Raw genomic sequence first — 24,456 nt, forward strand, 5'->3', positions numbered from 1 at the left:
TGTGGTACTATGGTAAGAGCATCAAATTTGGAGTCAGAAAACCTGAATTCTGGAAAGCTAGCCTCATGCAGATGGATAATAATCCAATGATCTATTTCTTTATCTACAAAAGTACGAGAATAGCTACTCTTGCCGGGCGTGGTGGCTCACGCCTATAATCCCAGCACTTTGGGAGTCCAAGGCGGGTAGATCACAAGGTCAGGAGTTCGAGACCAGCCTGGCCAATATAGCGAAACCCCATCTCTACTAAAAATACAAAAATTAGCTGGGCGTGGTAGCAGGCGCCTGTAATCCCAGCTACTCAGGAGGCTGAGGCAGGAGAATCGCTTGAACCTGGGAGGCGGAGGTTGCAGTGAGTCGAGATCACACCACTGCACTCCAGTCTGGGCAACAGAGTGAGTATCCATCTCAAAAAAAAACAAAAAAACGAATATCTACCCTCGCAGGATTATTATTACAAGTAAACACATTTATTTAGAATTTACTAAGTACTAGATTCCATACTATGTACTGTGAATAATCTCATTTAATTAAGCAAGATGATCTATATCAAAGTTAAGTGCTATAGTCATTAACAATTATTACTACACCATTCAAAAGGGATTGTAATTCACAAAACTATAGGAAACTTAAATTTTGAGCTGACAGTCTGGTAAACTGGTAAAAGGAATTTTTATTTCTTTTGGGGGAGGACATCCAACCAAGTTGTCCGGGTTTATAAAAACTACAGTATTGGCAGGTATCCAGACCAAAAAGCCAATCTTTTATGCTTTCATCAGACCCCAAAATGTTCTTATATAAATCCGGTCTCCTCTTATTCCCCCTCCCCACAAATAACCATGTCATTAATTCTTTTCAGTGTCACAATGGGAAATACTCGAAGGATATTACTTTGAATTTAAGAACTTAAAAGCAAATTTTCTTCATGACAAATGGTTGTAAATCCAGCAATCTTCTTTCTCTCGGTTTAAGAAAGTAAGACAAACAGGTAGCATAACAAACTGGATTTACTAAAAACTTAAGAATAAATTTTCTTCATGATTCAGAGGTACAAAATCAGCACTTTACTTTTTCTAAGAGTTAAGAAATTTAAAAAATTAAGAAATTCAACAAGACAACTCTCAATATGTAATAAACTTGGCAGTAATGCATTTCATGGCCTGAAATTCTTGAATCTCTATGTCCCAAGGAAGACAGAGCCCTTCATACCTCTCCTGGTGCAAACGCATTGAGCCAGAATAGTTAAGAGAATGCACCTTCTCCAGAAAGATTAGATGCTGAATGTCAGGGTCTGGCTGCAAAGCAGGCAGAAAAAGTTCATTTTTATGCTTTTTAAACTAGATCTTGTCTTCATTACAACCTCACAGCCAGAGCCAACAGAATCAGTCCTCCAGGGGGCAGGTAGGCAGGAGAGGGAACCATGTTAGGGTGGACATTTCATATTGTCACTCTTTCATTTAAAAGAAAAAAATATATATGAATATGAACATCTAGAAGTCTGAAAGGAGAAAGTTACAGAACAACAGTGTGCAGCCTAAACTCAACAATGTCTATGACCTTGGACAAGTTATTTGCCTCTATCTTCTCACCTCTAAAACTTCACAGACAAAATATCATATAGAAAGCTCTTACTGGTACATGGTAAACACTCAACAAAATCTTTTTTCCCCACTAACCGTAACAAGAAAGAAGAAACTTTATGGAATGATTGGAATGCAGGGTATAGTCTTCAAAAATGGTAAGCATTTCGGCCGGGCGCGGTGGCTCATGCCTGTAATCCCAGCACTTTGGGAGGTCAAGACGGGCAGATCACGAGGTCAGAAGATTGAGACCATCCTAGCTAACACCGTGAAACCCCGTCTCTACTACAAATACAAAAAATTAGCCGGGCGTGGTGGCGGGTGCCTGTGGTTCCAGCTACTTGGGAGGCTGAGGCAGGAGAATGGTGTGAACCTGGGAGGCAGAGCTTGCACTGAGCCGAGATCGTGCCACTGCACTCCAGCCTGGGCGAAAGAGCGAGACTCTGTCTCAAAAAAAAAAAGTAAGCATTTCTAGGCCAGGTGCAGTGGCTCACACCTGTGATCCCAGCATTTTGGGAGGCCGGGGCAGACCAATCACTTTAGCTCATGAGTTCAAGACCAGTTTGGGCAACATGGTGAAACCCTGTGTCTACAAAAAAATAAAAATAAAAATAAAAAAAATAAGGTAAGCATTTCTATTGATGAAATGGAAGAGTAGGGCATTTGAGGCAAAACGTAGAACATAAACGTGAAACCCAGGGATGGGTTTTATAAAGAGCTGTAGGCCTGCCTACTAGGTTTGATTGGAATATGTTAGAGTAAGAAGTGGAGTGGAGTCATTTTAGGGAGAATCTCTGAAGGCCAAGCTAGAGTCTAGAATTTCACTTACACAATGGGCACAAGCAACTGTTTCTGAGGGGGAAAGTTGCATGATGAGTGTTCTCTCATGAGGAGTTAAGCTGCCTGATGTCAAGTGGAGAGATGGTTATCATGAACCTGCACCTCTGTTATTACACAGTTCTCTAAATATGGGAGGTTGGGTTTTGTTGTATTTCAACATTCCTCTTTAATAGAGAAAAAAATACACTTCATACAATACATGAACTGATTCTGAGGAATGTGATAACTTAATTTTGCAGGTGAAAATCTGAAAAAGAGAAAGAGGAAGGGGGGTGTGTGTGTGTGTTGGTGGTGAATGCTAAAGCCATGAGAGGCTGAAGGGCTTGTCTTCTTATGCCAGGAGCCTTCGTGTGATAAAGCCATCGCTCTCGTATCTCAATGAGGTTTTTTTTTTTTTTTAAACACACTTATTTACTGACCCATAAATCTCTACAAACTATAAATCTCTATAAACTATAAATTTATGACCATCCTTTTTATTTTAAACTATATGTAACTATTTATATTTACATATAAATATATAACTATATATTTATTTTAAACTATACATTTGTATCTCTATAAATTTATAAACTATAAATCTCTACAAACTATTTTACCTAAATAGACCAGACTCATTTTAATATCATATTCTCCTTAGCTAGAACTCCAAATCTCATTCTGTGGTACACCTCCTGAAATTTTTAGGACCCAGTGTGGAAAGTAACTTGAAACCAGCCAAAATGCAGAAACAACTCCAGAAAAATCATAGCACTATCAGGCACAGACAATACATAAATAAATTCATATCAGAGGCATTGAAAACTCAATACAGGACTGGCAAGGTAGCTCACACCTGTAATCCCAACAATTTGGGAAGTGAAGGTGGGAGGATCATTTGAGGCCAGGAGTTCAACCCAGCCTGAGCAACATGATGAGGCTCTGTCTCTACAAAAAATTTAAAAATTAGCCAGAAATGGTATAGTCCCAGCTACTTGGGAGGCTGAGGCGGGAGGACAGCTTGAGCCAGGACTTCAAGGCTGCGGTGAGTCGTGATTCTGCCACTGCACTCTAGCCTGGGCAACAGAGGGAGACACTGTCTCTTAAAACAAAAACAAAAAATCCAATACAGTTTCAGAGGAGCATTTTGCCAATATTTAGAGATTATGTGCTAGGAAAGATTATACCGAGAAAAGTAAAAAAGGCACCCTTGCAGGAATGTACAAAATTAAATCAGCAGATAGAAATTATATGTTATCAAAAATATGTGATAATCTGAACTACAAATACCAAACAAAATACAAAACCAGGAATGGGAATTAAAGAAAGGTTTTGTGTGTGTGTGTTTTATCAAAATTCTCCTAGAGTTGTTTAAAATGCAATCGGTCCATTTGTTCTGAAGGATGCTGACAAATGTGTAATTCTCCTGAGGTCCACCATACTTGAAAGTTAATTCACCCTTTCTCAATTCCTCAGCATGGGTGGTTTTCTGTTACAGAAATACCAACACTAAACTTGTGCAACTCCTAAACCACAATATTTAAAAATAAGAAAGTTACTGGAGCTAAATTAGGAGACAAGGGTCACACTAAAAAAAATTAATTTTAAAGCTACCACACAAAACACGAAGTTTACCCCTTTCAAAGGGATTTCCTTGAGAAAAAGCGTATGAGATAAAATATCAGGGGCACATGGCGATTTTTTTAAATTTAAACTTTACGTGGTCCAGAGAGGACAGTTAAGATTTCCTGTGTGTAGGCTCCACCCTTCTCCCGCGAGCAGTTTTACAACCTTCCTCAGCCCTTTCAGAATAACAGCCTTTTGTTATGGGTGGGCCTAGGGGTACGCTCCTCCCTCATACCTTCTTCTATTTTCTCCTAGTTTTGCATTTTTTCTGAGACTACCAGGCGTGGGCTGGCGGGGGAGTGGTGCTGGTTTTCGGCTGACGATCCGGGTGGGTGCTTTCCCCCTAGGCGGGATGACACAATGAAGCAGGGAGTCCGGGCCAGGAGAAGAGGAGGAGCACGCAGTGAATCTCCGACCCGAAAACCCACAGGCCCCTCACACAGACCTAGATAATGAACGCCCCCGCATCCCAACTTCTCTATTCACTACTTGCAAGCGCCCCCAGCCTAAGTTTTGAAAAAAGCAAATTTGACTGCCGAAGAGTTCAAGAGAAATGAACCGAAGAGACAGAGCCGTTCCCCAGAGCGAAGGGAGCTTCCTCTGAGCTAACTGCCAGAGGAATGCGGCACAGCCCAGCAAATGTTTAAAATCACGTCCTGTTCTGCCTCTTGTTTTCCAGAAAAGTGTCATTACTGTCAACTATTTCACAAGACAAATAAACCAATGAATGAAATATATCCTCCCCCCTCTTCCCAACGAAAACATTCTAGGGCTGAGCGGCTTCCTTCCTTCCTCCTCCTCACAGGAACCACATTTGCAGCACTGAGAAGAGTTAAAATAAGAAACACACAGTCCTCGAATACTACTTTTTTACAATGCGAGAGCCATTCCCAGCCTACTACTGACTCCAAGGGCTTCCAAACGGAAGTTCTGCTTTCAGTTAGCAACCTTTTTTCACGTACAAGCTCTGAGACACTGCTGGCCAGGGCCTGCTGGCTGGGCAGGGACAGCTGAGGGCTGCAGGGGCTGCAGGGAAAACAAACAGCACACTGGTGCACACGCAGGCTCCTGCTCTCCCTAAAAATATGTTCAGTAAAATATTGGACTCATTCAATTATTTAAGCCTTAAACAGACTCCAAGAAACCTGTAATTGATCCAACTAATCCAACCCATAGCACTGAAATGACAGTAACTGGCTTTCATTAGAAATTACAAAGCCCACTAAATGGGAAGTGTCTTCCCAACACATCAGAAAAATTAAAATTAAGCTTCTGAATAAAAAACTAATTTACCGAAGGCTTAGGAACAAAAAGACCACTCCCTCCTCCCCTCTGCTATTGTTCTACAGGACTGGGTCTGAGCAGTGCACTTTACACCTTTAAAGCTTCCCAGAGGTAAGAGGCTGGGGGCTGGGAGCCAGTGGCGACCCGGAATCAAATACCTCCATACTAATAAGTCTGTAAGTACTGATCTACTAGGATGTAAAGTCAGCTAAAAGTAAAGAAAACGTGTGTGCAGCAGATATTTGACAACCTAGAAAGCCGAAAGGGTGCTGGAGAGAGAGGGACTCCAAATGGTGGCTCTTCTGGAGAGAAGTATGAGCAACTGCCTTCCCTAAGTCGTGAATGGGGTACCCGCAGCCAACCACAGGGTCTGGGGCCGAGCTGTGAAGCCGCCCGTCTTCATTAGGGTCACGTACCATATGGCGCAAATAGAGCCTCCAAGAACCCCCGTTGGCAAGGCCCCAGGACAGGCCCGGCCTTTGGGAGGGGGCTTACCTTGCAGCTGCTTGAATCTGCCTTCCAGCTGGTTGTAGTTGTAAGGCACCTGCCCCGTGTACGCCGGCGACAGTGGCCCGGAGATGCTAGACGTCCTCTGCAATTCCATTATGCCCAGCGTAACGCCCGGGCGGACTGCGCCCTGGAAATCCCGCTCCAGACCCCTCCCACTCCCATCCAACACGCAGCAGCCTCCGCAGCGCTCGGATCCTTAGGCGAACCCCATTCCGGTCTGCAAGTCCAGCAGGGTGATCTGATAGGAAGTTCGCTGCAGAAGAGTCCACCTTAGCCCGGCGAGGAGTTACCACACAGGCATCTAATTTCTTGGTGCTTTCCCTCCTTCCGTGGCCCTTGCCTGGAAGCTCGAAATAAATTACTGAGAAGGAGGAAGAAGCAGAGAGGAGGCGCAGGTTCTACTAAAGAATTCTTAAATATGGCCAATCCTAAGCATGCCACGGTTGCCGAGCCCGGGAGCTCGCGGGCGCAGTGCGCACACCTCCTCCCGGCTGCCCGCGGCGGCCGCCGGTTTGTAATTTTATCAGGAGCCACTCGCCGTGTGCTCGGCGGTGATGTCACCTGATTAGCATAACAGCATTGTAGGAGAAACGCAGGCTGTACCACGAGGAGGGGGGCGGGGGAGCCTGGCCGACCCGGGGCCCCCTGCCGGTCCTGCACTGGCCGTGGTCGCCCCAGCCGCCCGGCAGCCGCCCGGCAGCCGCCGACTCCGGGCCGGGCCCTGGACTCGCCGCCGGTCCGAGCCTTGGTGGTGCCTTCCCACACAGAGCTGCTGGAATTACAATCTTTTGTTGAGCCTCGTGTAACGGAAAAGTCTCCGATTACTATCACTTGAAAAGGCGAGCGTGCCCGCCGGACGGCCGGGAGAGTGAGGAGCCCCGAGGGTCCCAGGCCCGCGCGGTTCATTCACTCTCCAGCGTCTGCGGAGGTAACGCAGCCCGCACCTGGGCGCGCGCGACGGCCCCAGTGCGCTGGCGCCAACCACGCGGCGGCGGTCCGGCGCGCCACCGGGAAGAAGTCAGACAAAGTCACTCTCAGGGCGCAGTGCAGGGCCACAGACAGGGGAGGTGTAAGTTCGGGCTCAGTGAAGAATCTCGACTGACTTACGCGGCCATCAGGGGATATTAAGGCGGTGGTTTCCTGGAATAACACGGGCCTATGATAGGAATTCGACGCAAGGAAGATTTATGGGAACACCGATTTGCAAGGCATTGTGGGAAAAAGGTACACAGGTAAACACGGCCGAGATCCCTGACCTGGAGTTGTTTATGATCCGGTGGGGAGATGAGGGAACCGAAACTACCCTCAAATTCCTACTCTGATTTGTAAAACAAGGCCTCTAAATTTGTGGTCCTCCAAAAATTTAAATCTCTCCTTCCCAGCTTCTCCCACCAATCTCAACCAAAAATGAAATCTTCTACATAGAAAAGAGAATAATCAAAATGTATTCTTGGAAAATCATTTGACTCTAGTTCTCCCCCCTCTCTCCTCCCTCCTGTTCCCGCTTTTTCCTCACTACCTAAACAGGCACACAACAAATTACACTTTTGGCATTTCCACTTTGGAGCCCTGCAGCAATACTCACTGAAGAAGGTAATTTCATTCCTCAGGGATTCCAATCTGCAGTAAAGAGGTGGGCCCCCACCCCAGGTTCACCTCAGTCCCCAGGGCACTTGTAATTGATGTAACTGCATCCTGTCCAGGCTTAGAGTTAAAACAAACCCAGAGCCTACCTAACTGTTCAATACTGAACAACCCCCAACTCTTTCCAGCCACATAACTAGGTTTTTAATACTTCCACATGTCAGCCTTTGGCTTTTGAAAGCCAGGCCCAACCTGGAGGAGAAGACAACATTTCTTATCATCTAAGATGTAGAACATATTTTAAAGCCCCTAAGTGCCGCCAATTCACAATGCTGATGGGAGGCTAGGCAGGGCATTACAAAACATTTGGTCTTGGAAAAAGCACTTGACTAGGATTCCCAAGACCTAAGTTTCTAGTCCTGGCCAAGCCTCTTCATTACCCTGTGACCTTAGAAGAAACCCTGGATTCTTTCTAAACCTCAGCTGTCAGACTGAGTAATAATTAATGCCCACCTCCACAGGGTCACTGAGGAGATGATGTGGAAATGTTCTAAAAATTATCATACTTTCAAAATTAAAGAGTATATTCTTAAAAATGCACCCCTCCTTGCATCCCCCACCCACCCACACACACACACACACACACACACACACACACACACACCCATCAAGACTACAAAAGAAGTTAAATTGGGAACCGTCTCAATGAAGATCTTTTTAACAAGCCCTTCTTCACAACTAAGTATACTGGCGAAATGGTAAGTCTCTAAGTGTCCAGCTTTGGCCCTGAAAATGAGATTACAAAGTGCTTTGCCAAATTATAACGTTTTATTTTTAATCTTTGGGCCACTTAATGTAAGAAAGGGAGTTACCACTCATTATCTCCCTTTCAGCTCCCTCTAGTATGGGGTAGTACATGAAATACTTTTTAATTAACCAGGTTGCACATAATATGATGGCAGTGGAGCTGGGACGAGTGCAGCCACACTCAATCCTACAAAGTCAACACTGAATGAACCAGGCAGAGTGAACACATGCAAGTATTAGAAAGGTTTGGACACTGGGGAAGGGTTTAATAACCCCACATTTAATAACCCCATAGGGATCAGAGGTAAGAAATGGAAATCCATTTGGTGTGTTGGGACCAGGGAAGAATAGGACAGATCCCTGATGGCCCATATGACCACCTCCAGTTCAGCAGTGGGGAGGAGGTAAAGGAAGGCCAGAGGTATTCATTCTTTATTTCTTCAGTGTTTACTGCTCTGTATTTACAGTATTTAATGTATGCAAGGCACACTGCCAGGTGTTTTAGAGGATTCAAAAATGACCAGGAGTGTTGCTAGCCAAAGGAAATGGGACAAATGTGCAAACAGTAAAGTACCAAAAGAATACAGTAAGGGCCAGGGGAGGGCAGTTGTAAGAATTCAGAGGACAAGAAGGACACATCTGCCTTCTGGAGGAAGGCAGGTGGGAAGAACTCTAGGAGGGACTGGCATTTTGATCAGACCTTGAAACACATCAACAGGCTGGAACAAGGGAGAAGCCTCCTCTCAAGCAGCACAGTAAAAGCATGCACGCCCAGGAAACAGCACCAGCAAGTGCTGCAGTTTGGCTGGAGGATAAGGAACCGTCAGGCTGGGAGGAAAGCCCCAAAAAGCAAGTTAGAACTAAGATTGGTCTAGAGCCTCTGGAGACTTTTGAGCCAAGGGAGTAGAGGGTGTGGGCTGGACTCTAGAGATGATTAATCTGGAAGTGGTATGTAAGAATAGGCAGAAAGGAGAGGAAATGAAGGCAGCAAGGTCAACGGGGTGGTTAGTGCAATAGTCCAGGTCAAAGGAGCAATCAAATGAAAAAGAATGGGCTGACGTAAAAGTTAATCCAAAGGACTTTGGTAACTAACTGTATGTGGGAGGATCAAAGGAAAGGGACAAAGAAGACTCTCGGGGTTTCAGAGCTGGCTAGAGGGGTGCAGGGGACAATTGCACATTTCCTTCTAGACAGGTGGAATCTGAGTTACCTGCAATACCACTGGGTGACATGTCTGGAGCAGTCAGGGATGTGGAACTAGAGCTCAAAACTGAAGATACAGTCCTGAGTGCAGAGGTGGGAGCTGAGATAGTTGTGGGGTTAAATCTAGGAAAGGAGGTAAGAGGCAAGGGGCTAAGCATGGAGCCCTGGGGGAGGCTTGGGTCTGGGAGGAAGAAGAAAAACCAGTGGAGATGCCAGGGAGTTACAGAATGAAAATCTAAGGAGAGAGACTCAAAGAGGAAAGAGGGTAGATGGTCTTGAGTGCTGCAAAACAAACTAAAAAATAAAACTTAGAGAAGAGGCATTCAGTGTGCCAATTAGTCGGTCAACTGGGTTAATAAAAGCAAAGGCTAGGTTACAGGGAGTTAGAAAATGAGGAGAGAGGAGGAAGAAGAGGAAGAAGCTATGAAGATGAGACTAGTGAATGAGGCTTATCAGACTCAGGGGAAGATGTTCCAAGGCAGGGCCGAACTGAGCATGTCCTCTGTGCACAGGTTTCAGCCCTAAGTTGGCACAGGTAGGAAAAGGTCAGTGGGAAAATGGCTCAAAGGTATGGATGGAACAAATCAAGTGCTGTGGTCTGACTCAAGTCCAGAGTCAGGGACTCAGGCTTACCCTAATTTCTGAGTGCCAAGGAGCTATGTAATCTTGAGCATGTTTCTCATGTTCCCTGGGCCTCTCGATCTTTGTCCACAAACAAAACAGTTTGGAATCTATGGTCACAAAAAATTCCTTCTGGAATTTTTAGTATTAAATGTATTAGTGATTTGGGTTCACCTTTAGGTCCCAGTTCTAACTGCAGTCCCAGTTATCATCAATCTCCACATAAACTGAAAGGCCATATTAACCAGCACCATCATACTTGGTAGCTTACAGAATGCTTCCATATACATTTTCTCAAGTGACTAACCCTGTGAGGCAGGTGTGGTCTTCAGTTTGCAGCCAAGGTTGAGGTTCACAGAAATACAGTGTCTTGCCCAGGGCCCCAGCTGCTGAGTGGCACAGCCAACACATGGACCCCAGATCCACCAAGTCAGCGTGCTCCCCATCTCCCCACCTCTGCTGTTTCTCCTATATGCTCAGAGTATATCCAGCTTACTATGGGTTCCTAAGCTTTTCTGAAAAATCACATAAGTGGCATCACGATTAACCTTAAACCTAAGCAGGCCTCTACACGAACCTCTACAACATTTAGTTTTGAGTCAGGATTAGGCACATGCTCTGCTAGTTCACACAGAGCTTGCTGCTTGCAGGGTTCTGTGGTTCTGAGTGGGCTTTATTAGGTCTTGTTTGGTTTTGTTCCTCTTCTCATACTTGGTGGACCTGTACACTAAGATTCTGTATGACTTAGCATGTGGCAAGGTAAGATTAAGCCTCTGTTTGTTCTAAGAGGCTTTACACAGTCTTGAGGGGAAAGATGGATGCTTTTCCTGCATTACAGCAAGCTTGAGTGGGTGAAACTTTAGATGTTCATTTCCTGAACATCCAGACACTATCAAGACTCAGTATGTCTGGGAGAGGATGTCCAGAATGTCAAAATGTGATGGGATTTGTTCACATTCAACCTTGGGATTTGAAAAACCAATCCAAGAGCTGGGAAAGAAGTGATGGGAACAGGGAGGGACAGAAAACAACAAAGTTTCACACAGGATGTGTTTTGCCAAATTCTCTGCCGCTTTCTACTGCCATCTCCACAACTGTCTTTCATTCTTCATCGGTGTCAAGTCCGTTGGGATTGGGTGACCACAGCCAGTTAATTACTCCTAAGCATTTCTTTATAGGAAACCAAAACAATGCTAAAATAATCCTCTTCCATTAGCATGGCCAGATAGAAAAGCGGCTCCAAACCATGCCACTGCATTTATGCTGCACTAGGCACTGGTTTATATTACGTTTCTGTCTCATCTCTCTAATTCTCTTTCTGTCGTACCTCTCTGGCCCACCCACTCCCTTCCTAGGAACCTCTTGCCCACCTCTCCCACTCTTGAATCCTTAACTGAGATCATTCTTTTCTTTCCACTAACGCCCAAAAAGCCTCCCACTCACTGACTACTAGTTGCCACCTTCTCTTCTCCCTAAAACCTGCCCTTAAAAACCTAGCCCTGTTTCAATGGAAATTTCCCCACTTACCAGAAAACTCAACCAACTAACCAAGCATACCACTATGAAATCCAGCAAAAAACAAAAGACAGAAGAAATTATATGAAATCTCCTTTTCCCCGCAAAAGAACAATTTTCAAAAGCCCTACTGGCATAGCATATTTGACAATGGTATTTCTATGCCATTGCTACCTGCCTGCCACCTCTTTAGAACGTCTCCTTTTTCCCCAATGGCACCTCCCACTCAAGGCCCATGGCCTGGGCAGCTGGAAGCAGTCAGGAGCACTTCCCCTTCCCTCACAACTCACACTATTCTTAGAAAACCATGGGTGAGACCACTTCTCAACTTAGAGTACCGCCCATGTGAGCATCTGAATCAGGGCTTGGACATGTGAAGCTACAGGAGAAAAGGTAGTTAAAAGCAGACCTGGGGCCGGGCATGGTGGCTCACGCCTGTAATCCCAGCACTTTGGGAGGCTGAGGCGGGCAGATCATGAGGTCAGGAGTTGGAGACCATCCTGACCAACATGGTGAAACCCAGTCTCTACTGAAAATACAAAAATTAGCTGGGTGTGGTGGCGTGTGCCTGTAATCCCAGCTACTTAGGAGGCTGAGGCAGGAGAATCGCTTGAACCAGGGAGGTTGAGGTTGCACTGAGCCGAGATCGCGCCACTGCACTCCAGCCTGGGTGACAGAGCGAAACTCCGTCTCCAAAAAAAAAAAGCAGACCTGGGACCTACAAAGCTGGCTCTGCCACATTTTAATCTTGGTTCTCTATGCCTGAAAAGTTGGGATGCCAATAATGGGACCAACCTCATAGAGCTGTTTTATAAATTAAGGGAGATAAATGTCTACAAAGATACTATTATAGTACCGTCTTCATGGCTACGATTGCTAGGCTTTAAACTCCTTGTAGGATAAATTTCAAAAATTAATTCTGTCCCACTTTTGGCCATCTCTTACTTCACCAAGGAAGCTATCAGCTGCACAATGTTGCAGGTTTCATGTGGAATCACAGACCTTAGGCTGGGAACACAAGACCAAGGCTGGGAACCACCCCTCTGGATTTTTGGAGAGGGGTGTTTCTCAGTGGCAGGACCAGTCCTCCCTCTGGGATATACTGACACACTCCATTCCCTTCTCTTTAACTCAGCCCATCATGCACTGGGAAAGGCATACTCAGAATCACATTTTATAGCAGTGACACTTCAGAGATAACCAGAACACAATACTTACTATGAAACAAGTTACAGAAGTCCTATATTTTAGAAAAGCCAATGTTTATTTGAGGTGGGACTATCAGATTTGAAACTTCAGGACTCAAAATAACTAGAAAAAAAATTAGAGAGAGGACGAAAGGTATTTTTCTATCCATAGCAATTACTATCTCTGTTCCGTGAAGGATATGGATGGTTCTTTATCCCTCTCTTTACACCTGTCCCCTATTTCCCCCCACACCCATAAAACCATCTAAGTATGCAGCCGAATCTGAAATACCAGGGCAAAGCTGGTTTCCATTTATATCCTTTCCGTTTCTTGCCTAACTGGTCATATCAGACCTGAATACAAAACACCTGAGATCACTGCTGAGCAGGAGAAAAATGGCAAGTTACACTGGAAACAAGCACCCAAGGTCCTGGGGAAGGAATGTAGTTTATTGAATCTTCTACCCCAGCCAAACCTTTCTGCATTCTTATCGTGTCTGTTATCTACACATGCAAAGCTTCCCTGCACAGACAAAAGAATGCCCTGGTCCAGAGGCCCCGGCTTTGGCAAACAGGTGTTGCTATGCCTGTGAATGTAACAGTAGCCAGAGCCAGGGCTGGGCTCCTCTGCTGCAGGTAGAGTGGTTTAAAGGAAAATAACATCTAAGGAATGCAGTTGGGGCCAGGCCTGCTCTAGCCCAGAGTTCTTCGTTCTGCTTTTCACCTCCAACATCGAAGGAAACAGTTGACACACACACAGGTGTTCACAGCCATCAAGCCAGAGTTTTACGACAGTGATATGGGGCAGTCAGAAGATACTGTTCCCTGGGTAGCAGAGCTCATGGGAAAGAAATGGGTAAGGAATAAAGACAAATCTATTCTTTGTGAAAACAGGACTCTGGGCCCTGCCCTCAAGTATATTCACACCCATATTACCTTTTCCAGGAGCTGTGAAGAGAAAATGTGAAAAGGGCAGGTAAGACAGGCACCTGGAGAGGGAAGGAGAAAAGAGAAAGGTGGGGGGCATGCAAATCTCATCATCAAGACATACTCCTCCTCTACAGAGAACCAAAGTCAACTCATCCGATACGTTCTCAGCCCCAACCATGGGCACAGGCTATTGGAGGGACTCATGACATGGTGAGAAGTGATTTCGTCTCTGCAGGGACTTTTAACCTAGCTGAGGAAATCAGACACACTAGGACACACACATACACAAACACAAGGGTGTAATACATAACAACAGGTTAGTGACAGTACCAGCTATTGATAGTTACAGTAAGTACCATTCTAAATTAAGCAACAACTACATTTCTCTACTTGGCTGAGAAAATATCAGAGCAGAGCAGGATTTCTTCCACACAAACACTCTGTTCCTATTCCATCTTACCTGTGCAATTTTAATGTTGCTTCTAACCAAATCCCTGCTGACGTGTGCCATTCTAACATGAGAGTGTAGGTAGTGTAACTGGGGGTGTGAGGTGTGTTTCTTGCTCTTTGAAAAACAGGTCCCGATTACCCAGTTGCAGGGATATGGAACAACGTGTGCAGCCCTGGCGTGTTAAAATGTGAAATATTTTAAGGGTGCAGTCATTTCTTCCTCCTCAGCACCTGAGCTTTTGCTGATCTCTCACTGAGATAGCACAGCCTCCCTGCATGAGACTTTGCTAGGTAGCCATTGCTGGGCACAGGCCCTGAATAATTCATGGACAACTCAGTCACTTAGGAGCGCCAAGGCCCGCCAGCTGCCTAGTAAGTAGGAGGCAGGCTCCAGACTTACTGTAAAATAATTAAATACTATAGCTACCTCTGAGACCTTTACAGACACCATACAACACCTTTCCCTCTTTTCTTTATCTCCCCATTTTAAACCAGGTAATTTCTGGCAGGATCAAACTACACCTGACTTTTACTGTAAGGAAGATAAGTCCCAAGGGGTGGGGAGAAAGTGATGTCCTCAAACAAGTGCATGACCAGGATGGCATTCCTATGCTCAGGCTACTGAGATGGCACAGGCAAAGACCAGATACTGTGCCTGACACAAGACAGATGCTCAATAAATGTCTGTCCCCATCTCTTCCTCCTAACTGTCCCCTCTGCTCCAACCAAACTGATCAGTGCCCCACCTGTCTTGGGCTTTCCATGCCTCTGCTCTTGGCACTCCCCTCACCTCTTCATCCCAAGTCCACTCATCCTTGAAGCCCAGCTCAAAGCCTTCCCTCCTCTAGGAAGGCTTCCCAGATTACTCAGCTGGGATGATGGCTCCTTCCTAGAAACACTACACCAGCAATGTCAGCCTCCCTCATCCAGTACATATCATACACTCTATGAGAGCATTGCTTATCTCTTCTTATGTACCAGTCTTATCTGCTTAATTAAAATAATGGAAAGTGCACCAGACACAGACTCAAGAGAAGTGAAGAGCACACTCCATTCTCAGCTTTTAACACTGACTGGCTATGTGACCATGAGCCGTTCACTTGGCTTTTTCAACGTTTCCCCTAAAACCAAAGGATCAGAAATAGAAAATCTCTAAAAACTAGTATATACATACAACAGAATCTTACTTAAAAGCAAAGAAATCCTGTCATATGCTGCAGCATGGAGGACATAATGCTCTTGGAAAATATTATACGCTGTTTTAGGACAGATACAAGTCTTTTTTTTTTTTTTTTTTCTTTTTTTGAGACAGTTTCACACTTATTGCCCGGGCTAGAGTGCAACGGCACGATCTTGGCTCACCGCAGCCTCTGCCTCCAGGGTTCAAACGATTCTCCTGCTTCAGCTTTCCGAGTAGCTGGGATTACAGGAACATGCCACCATGCCCGGCTAATTTTTGTATTTTTATTACAGACAGGGTTTCACCATGTTGGCCAGGCTTCTGACCTCAAGTGATCCACCCTTCTCAGCCTCCCAAAGTGCTGGGATTACAGGCGTGCGCTGCCGCGCCTGGCCAAATGCAAGTCTTACAGAACCTTCACCCCATACCCCCAGCCCAGTTCTTTAAGGAACAGTTCAAAATGATTTAGCCATTTCTGAAACCTGAACACTGATGAAACTCTGTGAGGGAGATAGCACCATATGGTAAATCACAGAGCTTAGGTAACACCCCCTCATCCATACCTTAATCCTTCACAGTTAGAAGATGATAGCTAAAAGTCCTAACAAGTGTCAGAAGTTCCTTTTAAAACTTCCTCTATATAAGCCAACTATCTCATTATAGTAAGAAAAATGAGAAATGAGGCACAGAGCCGTGTGCCCAGAGTTACAAAGCAAGCTACTGGCATGCTGGTGATGAGAAAGCAGGCCTTCTGAATTCCTGCTGCCATTTCTAGAGCAAATCTGAAGGTAGAGAAAGCTAAGGACAAAGGAAATAGCATGCATTTCTCATGCCAGTCAATGAAGTGGGCCCAGGGTTTGTGATCAGGGAAAACTCACTGCCTTCCAGCATCCAACACAAAGGTGGAGCCAAAAGGCCTGTCCTGAGTGCTAGATGAGTGATATCTTTTTATGTTCTCTGATGTCCAACTTGCACCAGCTCAGAGAGAATGACAGCCCAGGATATGGTACAAGCACAGCTTCCATCTCATCCTTCCAGCCCAGTGTAGAACCATACACAAAGCTGGCCTCAGCAAATTTTGTTGTTTAAAAATCCTTTTTCTCAGTTTTATACATTGACCTTTCCTTTATTATTCTTATGGTGTCCTAAGGGAACAGCCTACTCAGGAGGCATTTAAAAAAAATACCTGACAAATGGATTTATTCATCACAACTAGAATTTTAATGACAGGTGAAGAATGAAGAGAAAGAAGAGAAAGACTAAGCTCTTTTCTAATACCTGCCAAGCTCACCTGTAACTCTCTCTCCACTCACCTCTTTTCATTACTATTTTTATTACCAACACCTTAATCACCATTATCCTTTTAACTACCATTTACCAAGAAAAACACAACTTGAGACCATGTTGGTGCCTTTTTCCCATTATACCATATTTTGATAACATTCTAAAAGCTTCAGTAAAGGATGTAGAGAAATTGGAACTCTTGTACGCTGTTGGTAGAAATGTAAATGGTGCAGCTGCTGTGGGAAATAGTATGGAGGTTCTGCAAAAAATTAAAAATATAACTACCATATGGTCCAGCCATCCCCCTTCTGGATATATATCCAAAAGAATTGAAAGCAGGATCTCAAAGAGACACTTGCATTCCTATGTTCATTGCCGTATCATTCACAATAGCAAGAGGTGAAAGCAACTCTAGTGTCCATCAGTGGATGAATGGATAAACACAATGTGGTATACACCTAGAATATTACTTAAAAAGAAGAAAATTTCTGTCATATGCTACAACATGGACGAAGCTTGAGGACATCATGTTAAATGAAATAAGCCAGTTGGAAAAAAAAAACAAATACTCATAATTCCACTTACATGAAGTATCTAGAGTTAAACTCATGGAAAGGGAAAGTAGACTGGTGGTTGCCAGGAGCTGGGGGAAGGCAAACGTGGTTATTGTTTAATGGTTGTAGAGTTTCAGTTTTTCAAAATGAAAAGGGTCTAGAGATCTGATTGCGCAACAATGTGAACATAGTTAACTCTACTGAAGTTACATTTAAAAATGGTTAACATGGTAAACCTTATGTTATGTGTATGTTTTTTTTTAACCACAATTAAAAATGAATTTTAAAAACATACTTCAGTAAAGACAAGAAATGCACCACTGGGCAGGGGAAGAAACAGCAGCTCTAAAGCCACATGATCCCCACCTATGACGTTGAAGCTCAAACCAAACATTCTCAAATGCTGACAACCAACACATTGATCTCTCCAAGTCCTATCTTCCACCCTTAGGAAAAAAGATATTTACTCAGAATCCTGCCAACTCTCATTTTTACAACAAAAGGCCTCATTAATTAGTTACTGCCTCCCAGCCTCACATTTGTGTGCAGTGGAGTTTATCAGAGTTTATCCATTTCCCACAGAGTTGTCACTACAGTCAGACCTCATGATCTCGACAAACCCAACCTTCATGAAATTGTTCAAAAACTTTATTTTTCAGTCAGCATCTTTGAGATTGAGTCCTCAAAACACAGGGGAAATAAATTGGTAGTTTAGAAATAGTAGGAACGCATCATATTTAAGCAGGCAGGTACACATTTATACGACTTAGGAGTGTGTGTATGCACATATACAGGAGAATGCCTATATGTAAACAGATCACTTTAACAGATACCAGACAAGTTCTTCTTACTCCGAAGGTTTTTTTTTTTTTTTTTTTTTTTTTTTTTTTTTTTTTTTTTTGAGACGGAGTCTCGCTCTGCCGCCCAGGCTGGAGTGCAGTGGCCGGATCTCAGCTCACTGCAAGCTCCGCCTCCCGGGTTCACGCCATTCTCCTGCCTCAGACTCCCAAGTAGCTGGGACTACAGGCGCCCGCCACCTCGCCCGGCTAGTTTTTTTGTATTTTTTAGTAGAGACGGGGTTTCACCGTGTCAGCCAGGATGGTCTCGATCTCCTGACCTCGTGATCCGCCCGTCTCGGCCTCCCAAAGTGCTGGGATTACAGGCTTGAGCCACCGCGCCCGGCCACTCCGAAGGTTTTGTGATACCCCCATCATCAACTATCCTGAAACACTTAGACTTGCCCGGCCAGCTAAAGAATACTGATATCCTGTCAATGTGGGTACATACATAGTTTGCTGTTACAAATAATTTTCTCATAATAAGGGCTTAGGAAGCAACCAACCAAGGTTCTTACTGATCAAAAAATTGTCCTTGTAGTTGGCCTATTAGAGATCATGGAAGGGCAAACAGCAAAAATCATTACACAGGAAAGAGGTCTGTAATTTGTAGTGATTATAATCAAAGTTACACTAGTTCTTGTTAATAACACTCTACAAGAGCCTGCATTTCTGACTCATCAAACATAAAACATTATCAAAAATTAACATGAGACTAGGTCTTGAGTCAGAGTCACGGGGCATTATTTCCTGGAGAAGGACAAAGGTTGCTATAATCCCTGCACCAATACATACTCTGTGTCATACTGTGTACACAGAAACCACCAGGAAAAGACGCCAAAACTTACCTTGGTAACAACGGCCCGTTAGCGTGCTAACTCCTTAAGAGCATATACATAATCTTAGAGGTCTGAGGGCCCTCAGAATCCATCCAGCTCACCCCCTTGTTTTTCAGATAAGGACACTGAGACAGAGAGGCTGGATGGAGTTCTCTAAAGTCGAGCTAGAAAAGCCCAGTGGACTCCCAGAGCTCCTGATTGCAGTAACAGTACTGACAGTGCCCCCTACCCACCACCATCTGAATCCATTTTTGTACATGCGATCAAAAAGCTTTGTTATCTAAAAATAGTTTTGCTAGATTTTAATGTCCATCTGCCAGCTTTTTCTAATGGTAGGTTAGCGATAGAATAGTAGGCATGTTAAATAAAGCACTCAGCTAGTATCTATCACTTAGTGGGGTCTCTGGGTACCTTTGCTTATTTAACTTCATCCTTCCTTAAATAAAAGTTTACTCCTTTTCTTTCTTTCTTTTTTTTTTTGAGACGGGGTCTCACTCTGTTGCCTAGGCTGGAATGCAGTGGCATGATCTCGGCTCACTGCAAGCTCCACCTCCTGGGTTCACGCCATCCTGCCTCGGCCTCCCAAGTAGCTGGGACTACAGGTGCCCACCACCACGCCCAGCTAATTTTTTGTGTTTTTAGTAGAGACGGGGTTTCACCATGTTAGCCAGGATGGTCTCGATCTTCTGACATCGTGATCTGCCCACCTCGGCCTCCCAAAATGCTGGGATTACAGGCGTAAGCCACCAAGTCCGGCCAAGTTTACTCCTTTTCATATATACCCAGTAATGGAATTGCTGGGTCAAACAGTATTTCTAGTTCTAGATCCTTGAGATATCACCACACTGTTTTCCACAATGGTTGAATTAATTTATATTCCCACCAACAGGGTACAGGGCATATACCCAAAGTATTATAAATCATTCTACTATAAAGACACATGAACACGTATGTTTATTGTGGCACTGTTCACAATAACAAAGACTTGGAACCAACCCAAATGCCCATCAATGAGAGACTGGATAAAGAAAATGTGGCTCATATACACCATGGAATACTATGCAGCCATAAAAAACGGTGAGTTCATGTCCTTTGCAGGGACATGGATGAAGCTGGAAAACATCATTCTAAGCAAACTATCACAAGGACAGAAAACCAAACACCACATGTTCTCACTCATAGGTGGGACTTGAACAATGAGAACACTTGGACACAGGGCGGGGAACATCACACTCTGGGGTCTTTCGGGGAGTGGGGAGCTGGTGGAGGGACAGTATTAGGAGAAATACCTAATGTAAATGATGAGTTGATGGGTGCAGCAAACCAACATGGCATGTGTATACATATGTAACAAACCTGCACGTTGTGCACATGTACCCTAGAACTTAAAGTATAATAAAAAATAAAAATAAAAAAAAAAATGAAAGTTTACTCCTTTTCAAAAACTTTGTTCAAGTTTGTTTGTATAGCCTACCAAAAATCCTAGATAAAATGTATCTAGGATACATTTTATATCTCTGTATCTTAACATTCATATTGCCATATCTTTTTGGTGTAGTATTTAGTACAAATAAATGTTTGACATTTTTAATAGGTCACTTAGGCCTCCTGTTTTAAATTGGTCATGTGGATCTCTTGTGCTTGACAGTCAGAAACAAACAGACAAAAATGACCCTGTAAACGTATCTGATTCTCAACTCTAAACCTTTTTGTTAAGTTTAGGCAAGGTCTGGCTCTTCGGGGAAAGGTTTAGTAAGTTCAATCACCACTCTGATGTCACAAATGAGACACTTGAGGTATCTCAAAGTCTTACTCATAATTTTCTAATATGGAATAATTGTAGGGAGAGGTACAAGTTTTCCCCCCATTAATTAAAGGGTATTCAGAGCCCTACAAATACTTACATGAAGGAAGGCAATTTCCAAGAAGGTTGGAAAAGGCAGGTCAAAGATAGGCATCAGAAGCTTTCAATTACTGCCCTGGAACCCAGAAGACTCTGATTTATATTACCACTAGAGCAAGCTGGGGTAAACAACAACCTGATTCAGAAAATCTCAGACTGAAATCTGTAACATGGGAGATAATGCTTTCCAAAGACTTCTATTAGTATTATAGTAATGTTCTATAATGCTCTCCAAGATGAAAGTGATACACACATTTTAAGTATTATAAATAATCCTCCTGGAAATTTAGTAGTATTCCTTCTTCATTATCCCTTTATACCAAACTACAGCTGTCTCAACAAGAGGAACAGAGCACTAAAGCTAACTAACCCCCATGAAGGACCAACCCTCTTCCGGTAAGAGCCAGACTGTCTGACTTGGATTTTTCTACACTGACCACGTCTCTCTCCCTCCAAAGAACATGCATCTGCCAATCCTATCTGCCTCTCCCTCTAACCTCAGTCACTTGTTTTTGGGGTGGGAGGGGCGACCAATTTATCAAAAGTTTAAAATATTTTTATTGTATTTTTCCATTAAATCATTCTCTCAATAAATGTTTAGGATTACGCAGGATCATTTTAATGTGCACTGAGTGTGAATCTGAAACAGGAAAGTACAGTGAGAGAAGATACAAATGCAAAGACCATATTAATTTTTTAAATTAAAAAAAAGTCTTTTTCAGTGTTTTTCCTGCTTCCCAGGAGAAGGACTGAGAGTCACAAATGCCCTCTAAACTTCACAGCAAACAAAACCACAGGTCCCAGTGTCGTCAGGCCATCAGAACATGTGCCCTTTGAATGTTCCTGACTCCTCCTTGGCTTCTCCTCATCTTCCCTTGCATGAATGCAGTATTTCTCAATATGGAAGGCCTCTTTGCAGGGAGGAAACAGGAGCCCTCCCTTCAAAAGATTTATTTCCGTAATAAAATGTTATAATTAACACTTCACGTGCACGTTCACTGTGTGCACACACCGAGCTAGGCATCTTTCACATTAAGTTCCCACAACAATCCCATAAGGTGGATATTATCCTCATCCTAAAAGAGTCACTTGCCCACCATCACATAGCTAGTAGGCGACAGAGCAGGGACCTCATGTGGGACCCCAGGCCTCTGAAGCCATCCTTCCTTCCTTCCTCAGCATCACCCCCGAGATTGACAGTCCTGGATAACTGAATCCAAACCCAGGAACACTCAGGTGCTCCAGCCGTGGGAGGACCTCCAAAGTGTATTCAGACAGGCAGACCGAGAGAGCCTCAGGGCCTGTACAGTTTCCAAAGGCTGGACAGAATACGGACAAATATGAGCTAAGAAAAACATAATCCTAAAAACTAAAGGCCACATGATAAAGGGGGGAAACATTCTAAGCAGTGGCCTGCCTTGCAGATTTGTGACCAAAATACCTCACGACCCTCATCTATCCCAAGCATCCAACATCCAGAGGCTTCACAGAACCCAAACCAAATTCCTCTTCCTTCCTCTTCCCTTTCCCATCCCCTTGGAGAGCATGTCCTAGGGAGTCTAATTCAACAGTTGAAAAGGCCCTGCTTTCTCAAGCCCTCAGCCACAATCTCAGCTTCAGGGCCTTGTTTCTTCCCTGGAAGAACACAACAGTCCCCTAAAATGGTGTTCCTCCCTCCAACTCCCCTCCTCCCTGTGCCTTCCTTCGCAGTGTCCCCAGAGGGATCCTTCTGAGACAAATTCCGCATCAGTGGTTCTCAGGGGCAGTCACAAGGGCCTTGAGCCTAGGGGAGGGTCCTCTGCCGCTTCTAGCGTAACTCCAAGTTGGTAGTTTTACATATTGAGATTAACAAACAGTTTTCTATTTGAAAATAAAAATTCTCCTGAGCTAGATTCTGGAAACCACTGGCCTACAGGATAAAGGCTAAACTCTTTGGCACCACGGCCCTCCTTGTCCACTCCTATAGTCCTACCTTGAGCTCCTTCTGCAGCTCTTCCCGTGGCTCCTCGACACAGTCAGGCATGTTCAGGCCATTCATGGCACCACTTGCTTGGCCTGAAATCCCTTTTGTCTACTGACATCAACTCTCCTCGGTGAAAACTGAAAATCTTTTCTGCTGACCACAGACTTCTTTTCACTTAATCACCTAACTATTTCTACCACTGATCACAGCGCCTGGCACATAGTAAGTACTCAAATATTTCACTCATTCATTCACTAATAAATGAATGAAACAAAATCAGTAAGCACTCATTCTAATAAAGCTTAAAAATAAAGAGAGCACTTAGGTGTACTTTGAAATGTACCTAACTACCACAGGGTATTCCAACACCATGTAATAAAATTGAATTAACAGATCAATACTAGCATTTTAAAAAATGGAATAGAATAGAAAGTATCAGAGCATCTCATGTGGTGCATGTAAACACTACTTCGTGAAATTTAAATGTGTGTGGATACACACAAATACACTCGTAAACATACATTTATGTGTATGTATATTCTCAAATATACACACATTTATGTGTGTACTATGTTGCCATATAAAATATATTTCTTACTGATAGGGTTGAAAATTGTTTCTTTCAAAATCACAAGTCAGTTATAGGTTACATCTCCATGAGTACTCTGAAGTCATCCATTCAGTTTTTAAAAACATAGAAACATCATCACCCATCATAAAATTCAGTTCGGACAATAATTGTGTTGTGTGTGTCAATTAAAATGGCTCCCCGAATGTGAGGGAGTTAAAAAGAAAATCCACATGTGGGCATGCCTGAAGATTACGACTGATTAAATGAATGCACAAAGAAAGCTGCACGGGAACACCTGTTAATTCAGTGTGAGGGGTTTTAGGTTTCGCATTGGTATCAAGTGCATCCTCCAGCCTCGCCTCTCTGCCATCCTGTATTTCTTAAGGCAGTCTTGAATGCCTCTACATTATTTACAAGCATCCATACTAACACTGGCCTTCCTTCAAATGCTTGGAGACAATAATTATAATTTCACGGACAGTGTGTGTAAGGGACCAGGGCAAATGCTAGAGGCACACACAAATCCTCTGCAGTTCCAGGTATAAAAGTGTGTATGTTCACAGTAGAGACATGTAACGGGGCTAATAGATTTGGTCTGTAGGTTTACTTCTCCAAAATCAGCACATAAAACAGCTTTGGGACTGTCAATCCATGGAACTGTCCAATATATGTCCCTGGCTAGAGAAAAAGGTAAAAGCTGGCCGGGCGCGGTGGCTCAAGCCTGTAATCCCAGCACTTTGGGAGGCTGAGACGGGCGGATCACGAGGTCAGGAGATCGAGACCATCCTGGCTAACACAATGAAACCCCGTCTCTACTAAAAATACAAAAAAAAAAAAAAAATTAGCCGGGCGAGGTGGCGGGCGCCTGTAGTCCCAGCTACTCGGGAGGCTGAGGCAGGAGAATGGCGTAAACCCGGGAGGCGGAGCTTGCAGTGAGCTGAGATAGCGCCACTGCACTCCAGCCTGGGCGACAGAGCGAGACTCCGTCTCAAAAAAAAAAAAAAAAAAAAAAAAAAAAAGAAAAAGGTAAAAGCTAACTGGAGAGCCACACTGGCCAAATAACATACTGCTAGTGCCATGGATTTAGGAAGTTAATAGATTGTTTTTGTTGTTATTAACCACAGGAAAAAAGGCTTAAATTACACATCAGTTAAAATGACAATAACATTCTCCTCCACTTGTGCTCTAGAGTGAGGGGCAGATGAACGGC

The 24,456-nt window shown here is 43.9% G+C and overlaps 1 protein-coding gene and 1 long non-coding RNA gene across 10 annotated transcripts in view; one reads left to right on the forward strand and one right to left on the reverse strand.

Moving 5' to 3' along the window:
- SPTBN1 (spectrin beta, non-erythrocytic 1) overlaps positions 1–24,456 on the reverse strand; it is a 213,914-nt gene that overhangs the window by 105,924 nt on the left and 83,534 nt on the right. For 2 of the 9 annotated variants that reach the window (XR_013402434.1, XM_015112357.3), the window contains exon 1: positions 5,805–7,032. Coding sequence is in view for 1 of the 2 variants with exons in the window: in XM_015112357.3 (XP_014967843.2) it covers positions 5,805–5,913 (109 nt within the window). In the remaining variant the exon portion in view is untranslated. 9 annotated transcript variants of the gene reach the window in all.
- LOC144333770 (uncharacterized) lies at positions 15,382–19,303 on the forward strand. Its single transcript, XR_013402774.1, has 2 exons — positions 15,382–17,992; positions 18,328–19,303. It is a non-coding gene; the product is annotated as an uncharacterized LOC144333770 (long non-coding RNA).

Source organism: Macaca mulatta, chromosome 13 (assembly GCF_049350105.2).
Source record: "Macaca mulatta isolate MMU2019108-1 chromosome 13, T2T-MMU8v2.0, whole genome shotgun sequence".
NCBI lineage: Eukaryota > Metazoa > Chordata > Mammalia > Primates > Cercopithecidae > Macaca > Macaca mulatta.